At 60.8% G+C, this 14844-nt stretch overlaps 1 protein-coding gene across 1 annotated transcript; it reads right to left on the reverse strand.

Moving 5' to 3' along the window:
* Positions 1 to 80: 80 nt before the first annotated feature.
* LOC121468488 (uncharacterized) lies at positions 81 to 13128 on the reverse strand. Its single transcript, XM_072920528.1, has 14 exons — positions 12845 to 13128; positions 8709 to 10679; positions 6859 to 7676; positions 6207 to 6258; positions 5438 to 5545; positions 5239 to 5354; positions 3975 to 4033; positions 2853 to 2989; positions 2710 to 2778; positions 2461 to 2623; positions 1484 to 1663; positions 1241 to 1335; positions 1074 to 1132; positions 81 to 361 (listed from the first exon to the last, which is right to left on the reverse strand). Exons 1-14 carry the CDS (start codon positions 12912 to 12914, stop codon positions 332 to 334), a joined length of 3927 nt encoding a protein of 1308 aa, XP_072776629.1. The 5' UTR covers positions 12915 to 13128; the 3' UTR covers positions 81 to 331.
* Positions 13129 to 14844: the final 1716 nt, after the last annotated feature.

Consider the following 14844-nt stretch of genomic DNA (forward strand, 5'->3'; position numbering starts at 1 on the left):
CAAAGGGGTCATCAGCACTGCCCCCCTTCTTTTGGGGATCCCCCCCCTTTTTCAGGCGATTTTTCAGGAGATGAAATAAATACGTTAATAAATATAATTTCCGTGGAGATGAGGATTTTCCACCTCTGGTGACGCTCCCAAATCTGGATCCAACCCCAAACCCCCCCAAGATGTCCTCTCCAAGGAGAAACCCCCCAAAAAAGAGCATGGGAGGACTTCTCCTCTCTCATAGAGGATCCTGATTCCAGCTTTTTTTTCCCCAAAAATGAGGGTTCCGAGGGCTTCGGTCTTGGGGGGCATCTTGGTCACCCCCTCCCATGTATGGGGGAGGTCACAGGGCTGCTGCACCTTCTGCCACCACCTGAAAAACGAGGAGGGGGCCGAGGGTTAAGGTTTGGGGTCAAAATTGGAGGTTTGGGGTCAAAATTGGAGGTTTGGGGTCAAAATCGGGGTTTTGAAGGTCAAAGTTGTGGTTTGGGGGCATCACAATTGGGGTTTTGGGGGTTAAAGTTGGGGATGTGAGGTCAAGGGTGGGAGTCTGAGTGTCGAGGTTGAGGGTTTGAAGGTCACAATTGGGGGTTTGAAGTTCAAAATTTGGGAATTGGGCTGGAGTTGGGAGTTTGGGTTCAAAATTGGGGAAGTTGGGGTCAAAGTTGGAGGTTTTGGGGTCGTGGTTTTGGTTTTGGGGGTCGAGATGGGGGTTTTGGTGTTGACTTTGGGGTTTTGAGGTCACAGTTTTGGTTTTGGGGGTCTAGATGGGAGTTTTGGGGTTGACTTTGGGGTTTTGAGGTCACAGTTTGGGTTCTGGAGATCGAAATTGGGGTTGTGAGGTCACAGTTTGGGTTTTGGGGGTCGAGATGGGGGTTTTGGGGTTGAGTTTGGGGTTTTGAGGTCACGGTTTGGGTTCTGGAGATCGAAATTGGGGTTGTGAGGTCACAGTTGAGGCCTTGGATATTTTGAGGTGAGTGGTCAAGGTTTCGGGGTCACAGTTTGGGTTTTGGGGTCAAAATTTGGGCTCTGGTCAATCTTAGGCTGAGGACCCCTCCCCAAAACGATGTCACCGCGTCACCCACCGACGCCGGGGGGTCGGCCACCTCCGAGCTGGGCTTGTAGGTGTTGTATCCGTAGGGACCTGCGAGGAGGAAGAGGATGAGGAGGAGGACCACCGTGACCCCATGAGGATTTTGGGTGGATTTTCCCTTTTTCCGGCGATGGTTTCACCGCCCGTTTGGTGTCCCACCTTTCCCGGCGCCGCCGCCTCTGCCGTTGACGTGGTAGATCCCGGTGACGCGGCTGTTGCGACCCCCGTCCGGCCAAGTGTCCTCGGTGGCCGCGCTGTGGAGCCGGAGAAGTTTGAGGGGGCTGGAGGTGGTGGGGTCTCAACCCTCCCACCCCACCCCATGGGGCAAAGCTGTTGAACCCCAAAATTTTGGGTTTTGAGCACCCCGAATCCCCTCCCCGTGACCCCCACCAGGGTTTTCACCTCGGTCCGGGTGATTTGTTCCTCCCTCGGGCCAAGCGGACGGTGAGGACGATGCAGAGGATGAGGAGGATGAGGATGGTCAGGCCCAGCCCCAGCCCCACGCCCAACCCCAGCCCCACTTTGCTGATGTGGGTCTGGCAGCGGTCGCCGGCCGAGAGGTACCAGGGCAGGTCCGGGCAGCTGGAGGGGGAGGGGACAATCATGGGAAGGGTCCTCACCCCCTCCAAGGTGGGCACTGGGGGTGGGATCCTCCAAGGAACCCCCTGGAACCTTCCCTGGAGATCCACCACCGTGACCTTGGGTTGGGGTTGAGGTTTGAGGGGGGTGGTCAAGGGGTTTGGGGGGTCAAGGGTTGAGTTTGAGGGTCAAGGGTTGGGTGTGGGGGTCAAGGGTTGGGGGTTGGGGGTCCGAGGTTGTGTTTGGGGGTCCAGGGTTGGGTGTTGGGGGTCCAGGGTTGAGTTTGGGGGTCCAGGGTTGGGTGTTGGGGGTCAAGGGTTGACTTTGAGGGTCAAGGTTGAGTTTGGTGGTCATGGGCCAGGTGTCGGTGGTCAAGACTTTGGTGTTGGTTTCAAGGGTTGGGTTTGGGGGTCAAGGTTGAGTTTGGGGGTCCAGGGTTGAGTTTGGGGGTCCAGGGTTGGGTGTTGGGGGTCAAGGTTGAGTTTGGGGGTCCAGGGCTGAGTTTGGGGGTCAAGGGTTGGATTTGAGGGTCCAGGGTTGGGTTTGAAGGGCAGGACTTGACAGGACCAAGGCTTGGACCACTGGGGTCAAGGTTTTGGGCTGAAGGTCCAAGTTTTGGGTTCTGGTGGGACCTTGCCCATCAAACACTGGGGAGTTGAAGCCAAGAGCTCAAATTTGGGGTCAAACATTGGGATTCAACTTCTTTGGCCTTGAGGGGACATTTCAGCCCAGGTTGAAGTTCAAGGCCCACCTTAAGGTGGGACCAATGGACATGACCGGGGTGGACTTGGCCAACTCACAAGCACCGGGGCCCGTCCAGGGTGAGCCGGCAGAGCCCGCGGTGGCAGTCGAAGGAGCCGGGGACGTTGAGGGTGCAGTTGGTGACGCAGAGGAGCCCGTTGGCCGTGCGGTACGGGAAGTAGAACCGGCTGAAGTTGGCCGGCGCGTGCTTCCGGCAGAGCTCTGGAGAAGCCAAACCCCGGTCAAGAGTCCCCCTGTCCCCACCCCACCCCCCGTGGTGTCCTCAGGTGTCCCCGGGCCGCACTCACCGGTGGCGTTGAGCGCCAGCGTGGCGGCTCTGGTGGCTCTGGCGGAGGTGGCGGTGAAGCAGAGCCCGTCTGGGAGAGGGGAGAGCACGAGGTGGTCATGGGGGGTCACCAGAGATGGTGAGGAGCAGGTGGGGGTCACCTACCGGCCGAGGTGCTGCAGTTGTGGGGTTGGGACGCGGCGTTGGCCACCGCCAGCAGCTCCAGGGCTCGGCGCTCCAGGCTGGCGGTGCCGGGCAGGGGCCGCAGATGGACGCGGAAATTCACCACGACGCTGCCGCGGCTGCGAGGAGAAGGGCTGGGGCTTGAGGGCTTGGGGGTCCTCAGCTGCCACATCCCATCCCGTCCCATCCCATCCCAGATGTTCCTCACCCATCCCAGATGTTCCTCACCCATCCCAGATGTTCCTCACCCATCCCAGGTGTTCCTCACCCATCCCAGAGGTTTTTCTCTATCCCACCCCACTCCATGGATCCCATCTCATGGATCCCATCCCGTCCCATCCCATCCCATCCCTTCCCATCCCAGATGTTCCTCACCCATCCCAGATGTTCCTCACCCATCCCAGATGTTCCTCACCCATCCCAGAGGTTATTCTCCATCCCATCCCACCCCATGGTTTCCATCTCATGGATCCCATCCCATCCCAGATGTTCCTCACCCATCCCAGATGTTCCTCATCCATCCCAGATGTTCCTCACCCATCCCAGAGGTTTTTCTCCATCCCATCCCACCCCATGGATCCCATCTCATGGATCCCATCTCATGGATCCCATACCAGATGTTCCTCACCCATCCCAGATGTTCCTCATCCATCCCAGAGGTTTTTCTCCATCCCATCCCACCCCATGGATCCCATCTCATGGATCCCATCCCAGATGTTCCTCACCCATCCCAGATGTTCCTCATCCATCCCAGAGGTTTTTCTCCATCCCACCCCACCCCATGGATCCCATCTCATGGATCCCATCCCATCCCACCCCATCCCATCTCATGGATACCATCCCATCCCAGATGTTCCTCACCCATCCCAGATGTTCCTCACCCATCCCAGAGGTTTTTCTCCATCCCATGGATCCCATGAATCCCATCCCATCCCATCTCCATCGCCATCATCTCCATCTCCATCTCCATCTCCATCTCCATCTCCATCTCCATCTCCATCTCCATCTCCATCTCCATCTCCATCTCCATCTCCATCTCCATCTCCATCCCATGGATCCCATGGACCCCATCTCACCCCATCCCACCCCTGGTCCCTCGCCCACCTCAGGCTCAGGACGCTGATCCCGCGGTAGCCGGACACGTTCCGGTAGATCCCGTCCATCTGGGGACAGAGGGACACGGGTCACCTGTGAGGTTCTCAGGTGCTCCCTTGGGGTGGAACCTTGGGGTGGTCCCAGGGGTCCTTTGGGAGGGTCCTGGGGGTCTTTTGGGATGGTCCTGGGGGTCGCTTAGGGTGGTCCTGAGGGTCCCTAGGGGTGTCCCCTTAGGGTGGTCCTGGGGGTCCTTGTAGTGGAACCTTGGGGTGATCCTGCGGGTCCTTCGGATGGACACCTGGGATGGACCCTTGGGGTGGACCGAGGTGTCCTTGGTGGATCCCTTGGGATGGTTCCTTGGGGTGATCCTGGGGGTCCCTTGGGACGGACCCTTGGGATGGACCCTTGGAACTTGGGATGGACCTTTGGGATGGAACTTGGGATGGAACCTTGGAACTTGGGATGGAACTTGGGATGGAACCTTGGAACTTGGGATGGACCTTTGGGGTGGAACTTGGAATGGACCTTTGGGGTGGAATTTGGGATGGACCCTTGGGATGGAACCTTGGAACTTGGGATGGACCTTTGGGGTGGAACTTGGGGTGGACACTTGGGATGGACCCTTGGAACTTGGGATGGACCCTTGGGATGTAACCTTGGAACTTGGGATGGACATTTGGGATGGAACTTGGGATGGACCCGTGGGATGGAACCTTCGAACTTGGGGTGGACCTTTGGGATGGAAATTGAGATGGACCTTTGGGATGGAGCCTTGGAATTTGGGATGGACATTTGGGATGGAACCTTGGAACTTGGGATGGACTTTTGGGGTGGAACTTGGGATGGACCCTTGGGATGGAACCTTGGGATGGACCTTTGGGGTGGAACTTGGGATGGACACTTGGGATGGAACCTTCAAACTTGGGATGGACCTTTGGGGTGGAACTTGGGGTGGACCTTTGGGGTGGAACTTGGGATGGACACTTGGGGTGGAACTTGGGATGGACACTTGGGATGGAACCTTGGAACTTGGGATGGACCTTTGGGGTGGAACTTGGGATGGACACTTGGGATGGACACTTGGGATGGACCCTTGGGATGGAACCTTGGGATGGACACTTGGGATGGACCCTTGGGATGGACCTTTGGGATGGAACTTGGGATGGACACTTTGGATGGACCCTTGGGATGGACCCTTGGGACGGTTCCTTGAGGTGACCCGGGGGTCCCTTGGAGTGTCCCCAGCCCAGCAGGTCCCACCACGGCCTCTCACCGTCCGGCTGAACTCCTCGGCGAAGCGCCGGTGGCCGGGGGACGCGGCGTCCCTCATGTCCTCCGAGAAGTCCCGGTTGGTGACACGCGCCATCATCGTCACGGAGGGACCCAATTCTGTGGGCACGGGGCGTGAGGGTGACACGGGGACACCTCGGAGGGGACAGGGGGTCACGGGTGGGTGTGTCCCCACCGCTCACCTGCCGTCAGGTTGATGGTGGTGGCACCGAACTCGCAGCGGGGACCGTCCATGTTGGGGGGACACAGACACGCCGTGCCCATCCAGAACCCCCCGTTCAGGCACGGGTCTGTGGGGGACACGAGGTGGTGGAGACCACGGCGAGGTCACCAGGACCCCCTGATCCACCTCCCAGTTCCACCCAGTTGGGTCCACCATCACCTCATCTTCAGTTTTGGGGTGAAAACCACGAAAACACCAATTTCTGGTGGCCCACCACCGCACCCATCCTTGGGGTGTCCTCCTGGGTGGGGGGCAACACCCCAAAAATCCCCATGGATTTGGGGCAGAAGGTCTTCCCACCCCAGGCAGAGCCACCATCCCGGTTCCACCATCACCTCATCCTCAATTTTGGGGTGAAAAGCACAAAACCTCCAATTTCTGGTGCCACCACCACACCCATCTTTGGGGTGTCCTCCTGGATGAGGGGCAACACCCCAAAAATCCCCATGGATTTGGGGTGGAGGGTCTTCTCACCCCAGGCAGAGCCACCATCCCAGTTCCACCATCACCGCACCCTCAATTTTGGGGTAAAAACCACAAAACCTCCAATTTCTGGTGCCCCATCATCGCACCCCCAATTTTGGGGTGAAAACCACAAAAACACCAATTTCTGGTGGCACCACCACCACACCCATCCTTGGGGTGTCCTCCTGGGTGGGGGCAACACCCCAAAAATCCCCATGGATTTGGGGTGGAGGGTCTTCCCACCCCAGCCCAAAGCCACCAACCTCTGGTGGTGGGCACGGTGGTGGTGGTGGTGGTTCTCCTTGGGGTGTCCTCCTGGGTGGGGGACAACACCCCCAAAAAATCCCCATGGATTTGGGGTGGAGGGTCTTCCCACCCCAGGCAGAGCCACCATCCCAGTTCCACCATCACCTCACCCCCAGTTTTGGGGTAAAAACCACAAAAACCCCAATTCCTGGTGCCACCACCACCACACCCATCCTTGGGGTGTCCTCCTGGGTGGAGAGCAACACCCCCAAAATCCCCATGGATTTGGGGCAGAAGGTCTTCCCAACCCAGGCAGAGCCACCATCCCAGTTCCACCATCACCTCATCCTCAGTTTTGGGGTGAAAACCACAAAAACACCAATTTCTGGTGGCCCACCACACCCATCCTTGGGGTGTCCTCCTGGGTGGAGAGCAACACCCCCAAAATCCCCATGGATTTGGGGCAGAAGGTCTTCCCACCCCAGGCAGAGCCACCATCGCAGTTCCACCACCACCGCACCCCCAATTTTGGGGTGAAAAGCACAAAAACCCCAATTCCTGGTGCCACCACCACACCCATCCTTGGGGTGTCCTCCTGGGTGGGGGCAACACCCCAAAAATCCCCATGGATTTGGGGTGGAGGGTCTTCCCACCCCAGCCCAAAGCCACCAACCTCTGGTGGTGGGCACGGTGGTGGTGGTGGTGGTTCTCCTTGGGGTGTCCTCCTGGGTGGGGGACAACACCCCCAAAAAATCCCCATGGATTTGGGGTGGAGGGTCTTCCCACCCCAGGCAGAGCCACCATCCCAGTTCCACCACCACTGCACCCCCAATTTTGGGGTGAAAACCACAAAACCTCCAATTTCTGGTGCCACCACCACCACACCCATCCTTGGGGTGTCCTCCTGGGTGGGGGGCAACACCCCAAAAAATCCCCATGGATTTGGGGTGGAGGGTCTTCCCACCCCAGTCCAAATCCACCAACCTCTGGTGGTGGGCATGGTGGTGGTGGTGGTGGTTCTCCTTGGGGTGTCCTCTTGGGTGAGGGGCAACACCCCAAAAATCCCCATGGATTTGGGGTGGAGGGTCTTCCCACCCCAGTCCAAAGCCACCAACCTCTGGTGGTGGGCACGGTGGTGGTGGTGGTTCTCCTGGTGCTTCGGGCCGTGGCTCTGGTCCGGCGCGGCGTCCTCGTGGTGGGGGTGGTGGTGGTGGGTCTGGGGTCTTCACAGCGGGGTCCGGAGAAGCCGTGGGGACAGTAGCACTGGGTGCCCACGGCGGTGCCGCCGTGCCGACAGGCGGTGGCCGGGTCGGGGGTGGCACAGCGAGGTCCCGTCCGGCCGGGGGGACACACGCAGCGGTGGCCCACGGCGGTGCTGCCGCCGGCGCAGCGGTCGGTGGGGTCGGGGGTCTCGCAGGTGGGGCCGGAGTAGCCGGGGGGACACAGGCAGCGGGTCCGGTTGGCCACGCCGCCGTTGCGGCACACGACTGGAAGTGGTGGGGACAAGGACATGGTGAGGGGACACCATGGGTGGAGGGGCTTTGTTCATGGGAGGAGAACCTTGAGGAGACCCCCACCCCAGGAGACCCCAGAACTTCCATCCTCATCTTCCTCCCCACCCCAGGAGACCCTCAGGAAGGAGATCCCACCCCAAGACCTCCATCCTCCTCTTCCTCCCCACCTCAGGAAGAAGATCCCACCTCAGGAGCTCCATGGGAAGGAGACCCCCACCCCAGGAGACCCTCAGGAAGGAGACCCCCACCCCAGGAGCTCCATGAGAAGGAGACCCCCACCCCAGGAGACCCCAGAACATCCATCCTCATCTTCCTCCCTACCCCAGGAGACCCTCAGGAAGGAGATCCCACCTCAAGACCTTCCTCCTCCTCTTCCTCCCCACTCCAGGAGACCCTCAGGAAGAAGATCCCCACCCCAGGAGCTCCATGAGAAGGAGACCTCCACCCCAGAAGATTCATGGGAAGGAGACTCCCACCCCAGGACACCCCAGAACATCCATCCTCCTCTTCCTCCCCACCCCAGGAGACCCTCAGGAAGGAGATCCCACCCCAAGACCTCCATCCTCATCTTCCTCCCCACCCCAGGAGACCCTCAGGAAGGAGATCCCCACCTCAGGAGCTCCATGAGAAGGAGACCTCCACCCCAGGACATCCCAGAACCTCCATCCTCATCTTCCTCCCCACCCCAGAAGACCCTCAAGAAGGAGACCCCCACCCCAGGAGCTCCATGGGAAGGAGACCCCCACCCCAGGAGACCCTCAGGAAGAAGATCCCACCTCAGGAGCTCCATGAGAAGAAGACCCCCACCCCAGGAGATCCATGAGAAGGAGACCCCCACCCCAGAACACCCCAGAACCTCCATCCTCATCTTCCTCCCCACCCCAGGAGACCCTCAGGAAGGAGACCCCTACCCCAGGAGCTCCATGAGAAGGAGACCCCCACCCCAGGAGACCCTCCTGACCCCAGAGAGGACACCCCACCCCTGTGGCCCCCCAGGACACCCACCGGCCGGGGGTCTGGCGCCGTGTGGGAGGAAGAAGCAGATGGTGGCCATGGTGGGGGCAGTGGAGCTGCTGAAGAAGTCCCCGGTGGTCCCAGCGGAGACGTTGGCCAGTGCCCTGGTGGCTTCGGTGGCGTTGGGCGAGCTCTGGGTGACATCCAGGATGGTGTTGGTGGCATTGGGTGGGGCTGGCGTTGAGGTGACCTCAGCAGGGGTGACGGAGAAGGTGGACGGGGTGTGGCTCTCCAGGGTGGTGGCCATGGTGTCACTTTCCAGGGTGGTGGCCCTGGTGTCACTTTCCAGGGTGGTGTCCCTGGTCTGGTTCTCCACGGCCCTGGTGCTTCCTTCCATGGTGGTCACACTGGTGTCACCTCTCAAGGTGGTGGCCCTGCTGTTGTTCCCCACGGCCGTGGTGTTCCTTGCCCTGGTGGTGGCCCTGCTGTGGCTTCCCAGGTGTCCTGGTGGCACCGTCACGGTGGCACTTTCCACAGTGGTGGCCCTGGTGTCACTTACCATGGTGGCCACTGGTGTGGCCTCAGTGTCACCTTCCATGGGGGTGGCCTCGGTGTCACCCTCCATGGGGGTGGCCTCCGTGTCACCTTCCATGACCGTGGTGTCACCATCCATGGCCGTGGTGTCACCCTCCATGGCCGTGGTGTCACCTTCCAGGAGGTCTGACCGAGTGACGGCGGTGTCACCGTCCACGGCTGTGGTCTCACCCTCCATGGTGGTGGCCCTGGCGTGGCTCCTCGTGGGCGAGGCCGTGACGTTTCTCACCCGGCGCGCCGGCAGCATCGGCGTGGTGGTGGCCATGGGGACACTTCCCCTGACCCTGGTGGCCCTCTCGGTGATGGTGACCATGTCATGGTCAGTGCCGGCCACTCCATGGCTGACCGTGGTGGCGCCGAACTCTTTGTCCCTCTCCATGATGGTCACCACGTCATGGTCAGTGCCGGCCACTCCATGGCTGACCTCTGTGGTGGCAGTGACCTCTGTGTCCCTCTCGGTGATGGTCACCACGTCATGGTTGGTGCCATCCACCCTATGAGTGACCGTGGTGGCAGAGACCTCTGTGTCCCTCTCGGTGATGGTCACCACATCATGGTCAGTGCCGGCTCTGACCTCTGTGTCCCTCTTGGTGATGGTGACCACGTCATGGTCAGTACCGGCCACCCCATGGCTGACCGTGGTGGCAGTGACCTCTGTGTCCCTCTCCATGATGGTCACCACATCATGGTCAGTGCCGGCCACTCCATGGCTGACCTCTGTGGTGGCAGTGACCTCTGTGTCCCTCTTGGTGGTGGTCACCACGTCGTGGTTGGTGCTGACCACCCCATGGCTGACCGCGGTGTCACCAACCACAGCGGTGACAATGACGTTCCTTCCCACGCTGCCACCACTGGTGGTGGCATCCACAGCACCACGTCCCACGCTGGTGGCACTGCCCACCTCGGGTCTGACCGTGACGTTCCTCGATGCCACATCCGTGGTGCCACCTCCAGCGGTGGTGACCTCCGTGGTGCCACCTCCAGCGGTGGTGACCATCACCGTGTCGCTCATCCCCACCGTGTCACCGCCGTACACCTTCTCCATGGCCGTGGTGGGACCTGTGCTGGTGCACTCGCACCGCGGTCCCCACGCCGTGGTGGGACACCGGCACGTCCCCTTCTCCAAAGTGCCACCATTGAGGCACGGCCCGAGCTCCTCCATCTCCTGGCAGGTGTCCCCACGGAACCCCGGTGGGCACACGCACATTGTCCCGAAGGCGGTGGCCCCGTTGTGACAGGCGCTGGTGGGGTCGCGGCGCTGGCACCGGGGTCCCCCAAACCCCGGGGGGCAGTAGCAGGAGGTCCCCACGGCGGTGCCACCGTTGCGACAGGCGCTGGTGGGGTCGGGGGTCTCGCAGCGGTGGCCGGAGTGACCGGGGGGACAAACGCAGCCGGAGCCCACCGCGGTGCCACCGTTGGCGCAGGGGGCTGCGAGGGACAGGAGGGTGTGGGGTGGGTGGGAATGGGGGTGTCAGAATTTGGGGAGGGGGCTGGGGGGTGTCCCCAAATTCGGGGAGGGGGCTGGGGGTCTGTCCCCTAATTGAGGGAGGGGGCTGGGGGGGTGTGTCCGAATTTGGGGAGGGGGCTGGGGGGTGTCCGAATTGGGGAGGGGGCTGGGGGGTGTCCGAATTGGGGAAGGGGGCTGGAGGATGGACCCAAACTGGAAAAGGGACACAAGAGTTTGTCCCTAAATTGGGGGAGGGGGCTGGGGGGTGTAACTAAATTGGGGGAGGGGCTGGGGGGTGTAACTAAATTGGGGGAGGGGGCTGGGGGTCTGTCCCCAAACTGGAAAAGGGACACAAGAGTATGTCCCTAAATTGGGGGAGGGGGCTGGAGGATGGACCCAAACTGGAAAAAGGACACAAGAGTTTGTCCCTAAATTGGGGGAGGGGGCTGGGGGGTGTAACTAAATTGGGGGAGGGGCTGGGGGTCTGTCCCCAAACTGGAAAAGGGACACAAGAGTATGTCCCTAAATTGGGGGAGGGGGCTGGAGTCTGTCCCCAAATTCGGGGAGGGGGCTGGGGGGTGTCTGAATTGGGGGAGGGGGCTGGGGGGTGTAACTAAATTGGGGGAGGGGGCTGGAGGATCGACCCAAACTGGACAAGGGACAAAAGGGTTTGTCCCAAAATTCGGGGAGGGGGCTGGGGGGTGTAAATAAATTCGGGGAGGGGGCTGGAGGGTGTCCCTAAATTGGGGGAGGGGGCTGGGGGTCTGTCCCCTAATTGAGGGAGGGGGCTGGGGGGTGTCTGAATTGGGGGAGGGGGCTGGGGGTCTGTCCCCAGATTGGAGGAGGGACACAAGGGTCTGTCCCCAAATTCGGGGAGGGGGCTGGGGGGTGTAACTAAATAGGGGGAGGGGGCTGGGGGTCTGTCCCCAAACTGGAGAAGGGACACAAGAGTGTGTCCCCAAATTGGGGGAGGGGGCTGGGGGGGTGTAACTAAATTGAGGGAGGGGGCTGGGGGTCTGTCCCCAAACTGGAGAAGGGACACAAGGGTCTGTCCCCAAACTGGGTGAGGGGGCTGGGGGGTTTGTCCCCTAATTGAGGGAGGGGGCTGGGGGGTGTAACTAAATTGGGGGAGGGGGCTGGGGGGTGTGCCCAAACTGGAAAAGGACACAAGGGTTTGTCCCTAAATTGGGGGAGGGGGCTGGGGGGTGTCCGAATTGGGGGAGGGGGCTGGGGGGTGTGCCCAAATTGGGGGAGGGTCTGGGGGTCTGTCCCCTAATTGGGGGAGGGTCTGGGGGTCTGTCCCCTAATTGGGGGAGGGGGCTGGGGGTCTGTCCCCAAACTGGAAAAGGGACACAAGGGTTTGTCTCCAAATTCGGGGAGGGGACTGGGGGTCTGTCCCCAAACTGGGAAAGGGAACTGGGGGTCTGTCCCCAAACTGGGGGAGGGAACTGGGGGTTTGTCCCCAAACTGGGGGAGGGACACAAAATCTGTCCCCAAACTGGGAAAGGGAACTGGGGGTCTGCCCCCAAACTGGGAAAGGGAACTGGGGGTCTGTCCCCAAACTGGAAAGGGACACAAGGGTCTGTCCCCAAACTGGGGGAGGGAACTGGGGGTCTGTCCCCAAACTGGTGGAGGGACACAAAATCTGTCCCCAAACTGGAAAAGGGAACTGGGGGTCTGTCCCCAAACTGGGGGAGGGACACAAAAGTCTGTCCCCAAACTGGAAAGGGACCCAAGGGTCTGTCCCCAAACTGGGAAAAGGGAACTGGGGGTCTGTCCCCAAACTGGAAAAGGGACCCAAGGGTCTGTCCCCACCCCTGCAGTGGCACCCGGGGGTCCACCCCCGCTCCCCATGGATCAGTGTCACCCACCCCATCCCCCTCAGGAGAGGACCCACAAGTCGGGGGGGGACATCGGGGTGTGACCCCCAAAATCTGCTCCTTGAGGACCAGAACCCCCATCCCAAAACGGGCAGAGGGGAGGGGACACCCCCAGGGAGCACCCTGGTGGCACCCAAAAATGTGCATTGGGTGCTCCAAGCTCATCGCCGAGAATCCCCAAAAAGAGCCAAAACCCCAAAAATTCCCAAAAAAGGGAATTCTGGAGGTGTCAGGATGGAGATGCCTCCACCTCACCCCCGTCTCACCTGGCAGAGCCTCCGAGGGGATGAAGAGGAGGAGGAGGATGAAGATGAAGACGCTGCCACCCAACTCCATCCTCGGCCGATCCCGGAGCGGCGACTGAGGCGGATCCGGCGACCGACGGGACTTTGTGGCCCGAATCCGTCACCGCAAAGTTGGGCAGCGCCGGTAAATAATTCCCTGAGTCACCAATTTTTATCAAACCTCTGGAAAAGATAAAAAATATTTAAATAATTAAAATAAAAAGGGGCGTGAGAAGAGCCGGTGAACATTCCCCAAGGAATTCCAAACTGGCCGGACAACTCCGGAGCGGCACCGCCGGCCCGGCCCCGGCGCCGGTGCTGATAAGATATGGGGGGTGGGCACTTCCCTCGTTCTGGGGCGGTGCCGCCGTCCCCAAAAGTCCTGGAGATGTTGGAGCCGGGAACGGGGGAGGTTGGGTTGGGTTGGGTTGGGTTGGTTGGGTTGGGTTGGTTGGGTTGGGTTGGTTGGGTTGGGTTGGGTTGGGTTGGTTGGGTTGGTTGGGTTGGGTTGGGTTGGGTTGAATCACCGCCGGGTGACGGCGACGTGTCCCCTCCCACCCATGGGTGTGGGGTTTTGGGGTGGGGTTTTGGGGTCTCCAGGGGGTCCCCTGGTGGGATTTGGGGTGGGTTGGGTTGGGTTGGTTGGGTTGGGTTGGGTTGGGTTGGGTTGGGTTGGTTGGGTTGAGTTGGTTGGGTTGGGTTGGGTTGGGTTGGGTTGGGTTGGGTTGAGTCACCGCCGGGTGACGGCGACGCGTCCCCTCCCACCCATGGGTGCGGGGTTTTGGGGTGGGGAGGGGGTCCCCAGAGGGGTCCTCTGGTGGGATTTGGGGTGGTTGGGTTGGTTGGGTTGGTTGAGTTGGGTTGGGTTGGGTTGAGTTGGGTTGGGTTGGGTTGGTTGAGTTGGGTTGGGTTGGTTGGGTTGGGTTGGGTTGAGTTGGGTTGGGTTGGGTTGGTTGGGTTGGTTGGGTTAAGTTGGGTTGAGTCACCGCCGGGTGACGGCGACGCGTCCCCTCCCACCCATGGGTGCGGGGTTTTGGGGTGGGGTTTTGGGGTCTCCAGGGGGGTCCCCTGGTGGGATTTGGGGTAGTTGGGTTGGGTTGGGTTGGTTGGGTTGGGTTGGTTCGGTTGGGTTGGGTGGGTTGGGTTGGTTGGGTTGGGTTGGGTTGGGTTGGTTGGTTGGGTTGGTTGGGTTGGGTTGGGTTGGGTTGGGTTGGTTGGGTTGGTTGGGTTGGGTTGAGTTGGGTTGGGTTGGTTGGGTTGGGTTGAGTCACCGCCGGGTGATGGTGACGTGTCCCCTCCCACCCATGGGTGCAGGGTTTTGGGGTGGGGAGGGGGTCCTCGGGGGGTCCCCTGGTGGGATTTGGGGTGGTTGGGTTGGTTGGGTTGGTTGGGTTGGGTGGGTTGGGTTGGTTGGGTTGGGTTGGGTTGGTTGGGTTGGGTTGGTTGGGTTGGTTGGGTTGGGTGGGTTGGGTTGGTTGGGTTGGTTGGGTTGGGTTGGGTTGAGTTGAGTCACCGCCGGGTGACGGCGACACGTCCCCTCCCACCCATGGGTGCGGGGTTTTGGGGTGGGGAGGGGGTCCTCAGAGGGGTCCCCTGGTGGGATTTGGGGAGGTTGGGTTGGGTTGGTTGGGTTGGGTTGGTTGGGTTGAGTTGGGTTGGGTTGGGTTGGTTGAGTTGGGTTAGGTTGGGTTGGGTTGGGTTGGGTTGGTTGGGTTGGGTTGGGTTGAGTCACCGCCGGGTGACGGCGACGCGTCCCCTCCCACCCATGGGTGCAGGGTTTTGGGGTGGGGAGGGGGTCCCCAGAGGGGTCCCCTGGTGGGATTTGGGTTGGTTGAGTTGGGTTGGGTTGGGTTGGGTGGGTTGGTTGGGTTGGTTGGGTTGGGTGGGTTGGGTTGGGTTGGGTGGGTTGGGTTGGTTGGGTTGGGTGGGTTGGGTTGGGTTGGTTGGGTTGGGTTGGGTTGGGTTGGTTGGGTTGAGTTGGG

Source organism: Taeniopygia guttata, chromosome 32 (assembly GCF_048771995.1).
Source record: "Taeniopygia guttata chromosome 32, bTaeGut7.mat, whole genome shotgun sequence".
NCBI classification, from domain to species: Eukaryota; Metazoa; Chordata; class Aves; order Passeriformes; family Estrildidae; genus Taeniopygia; species Taeniopygia guttata.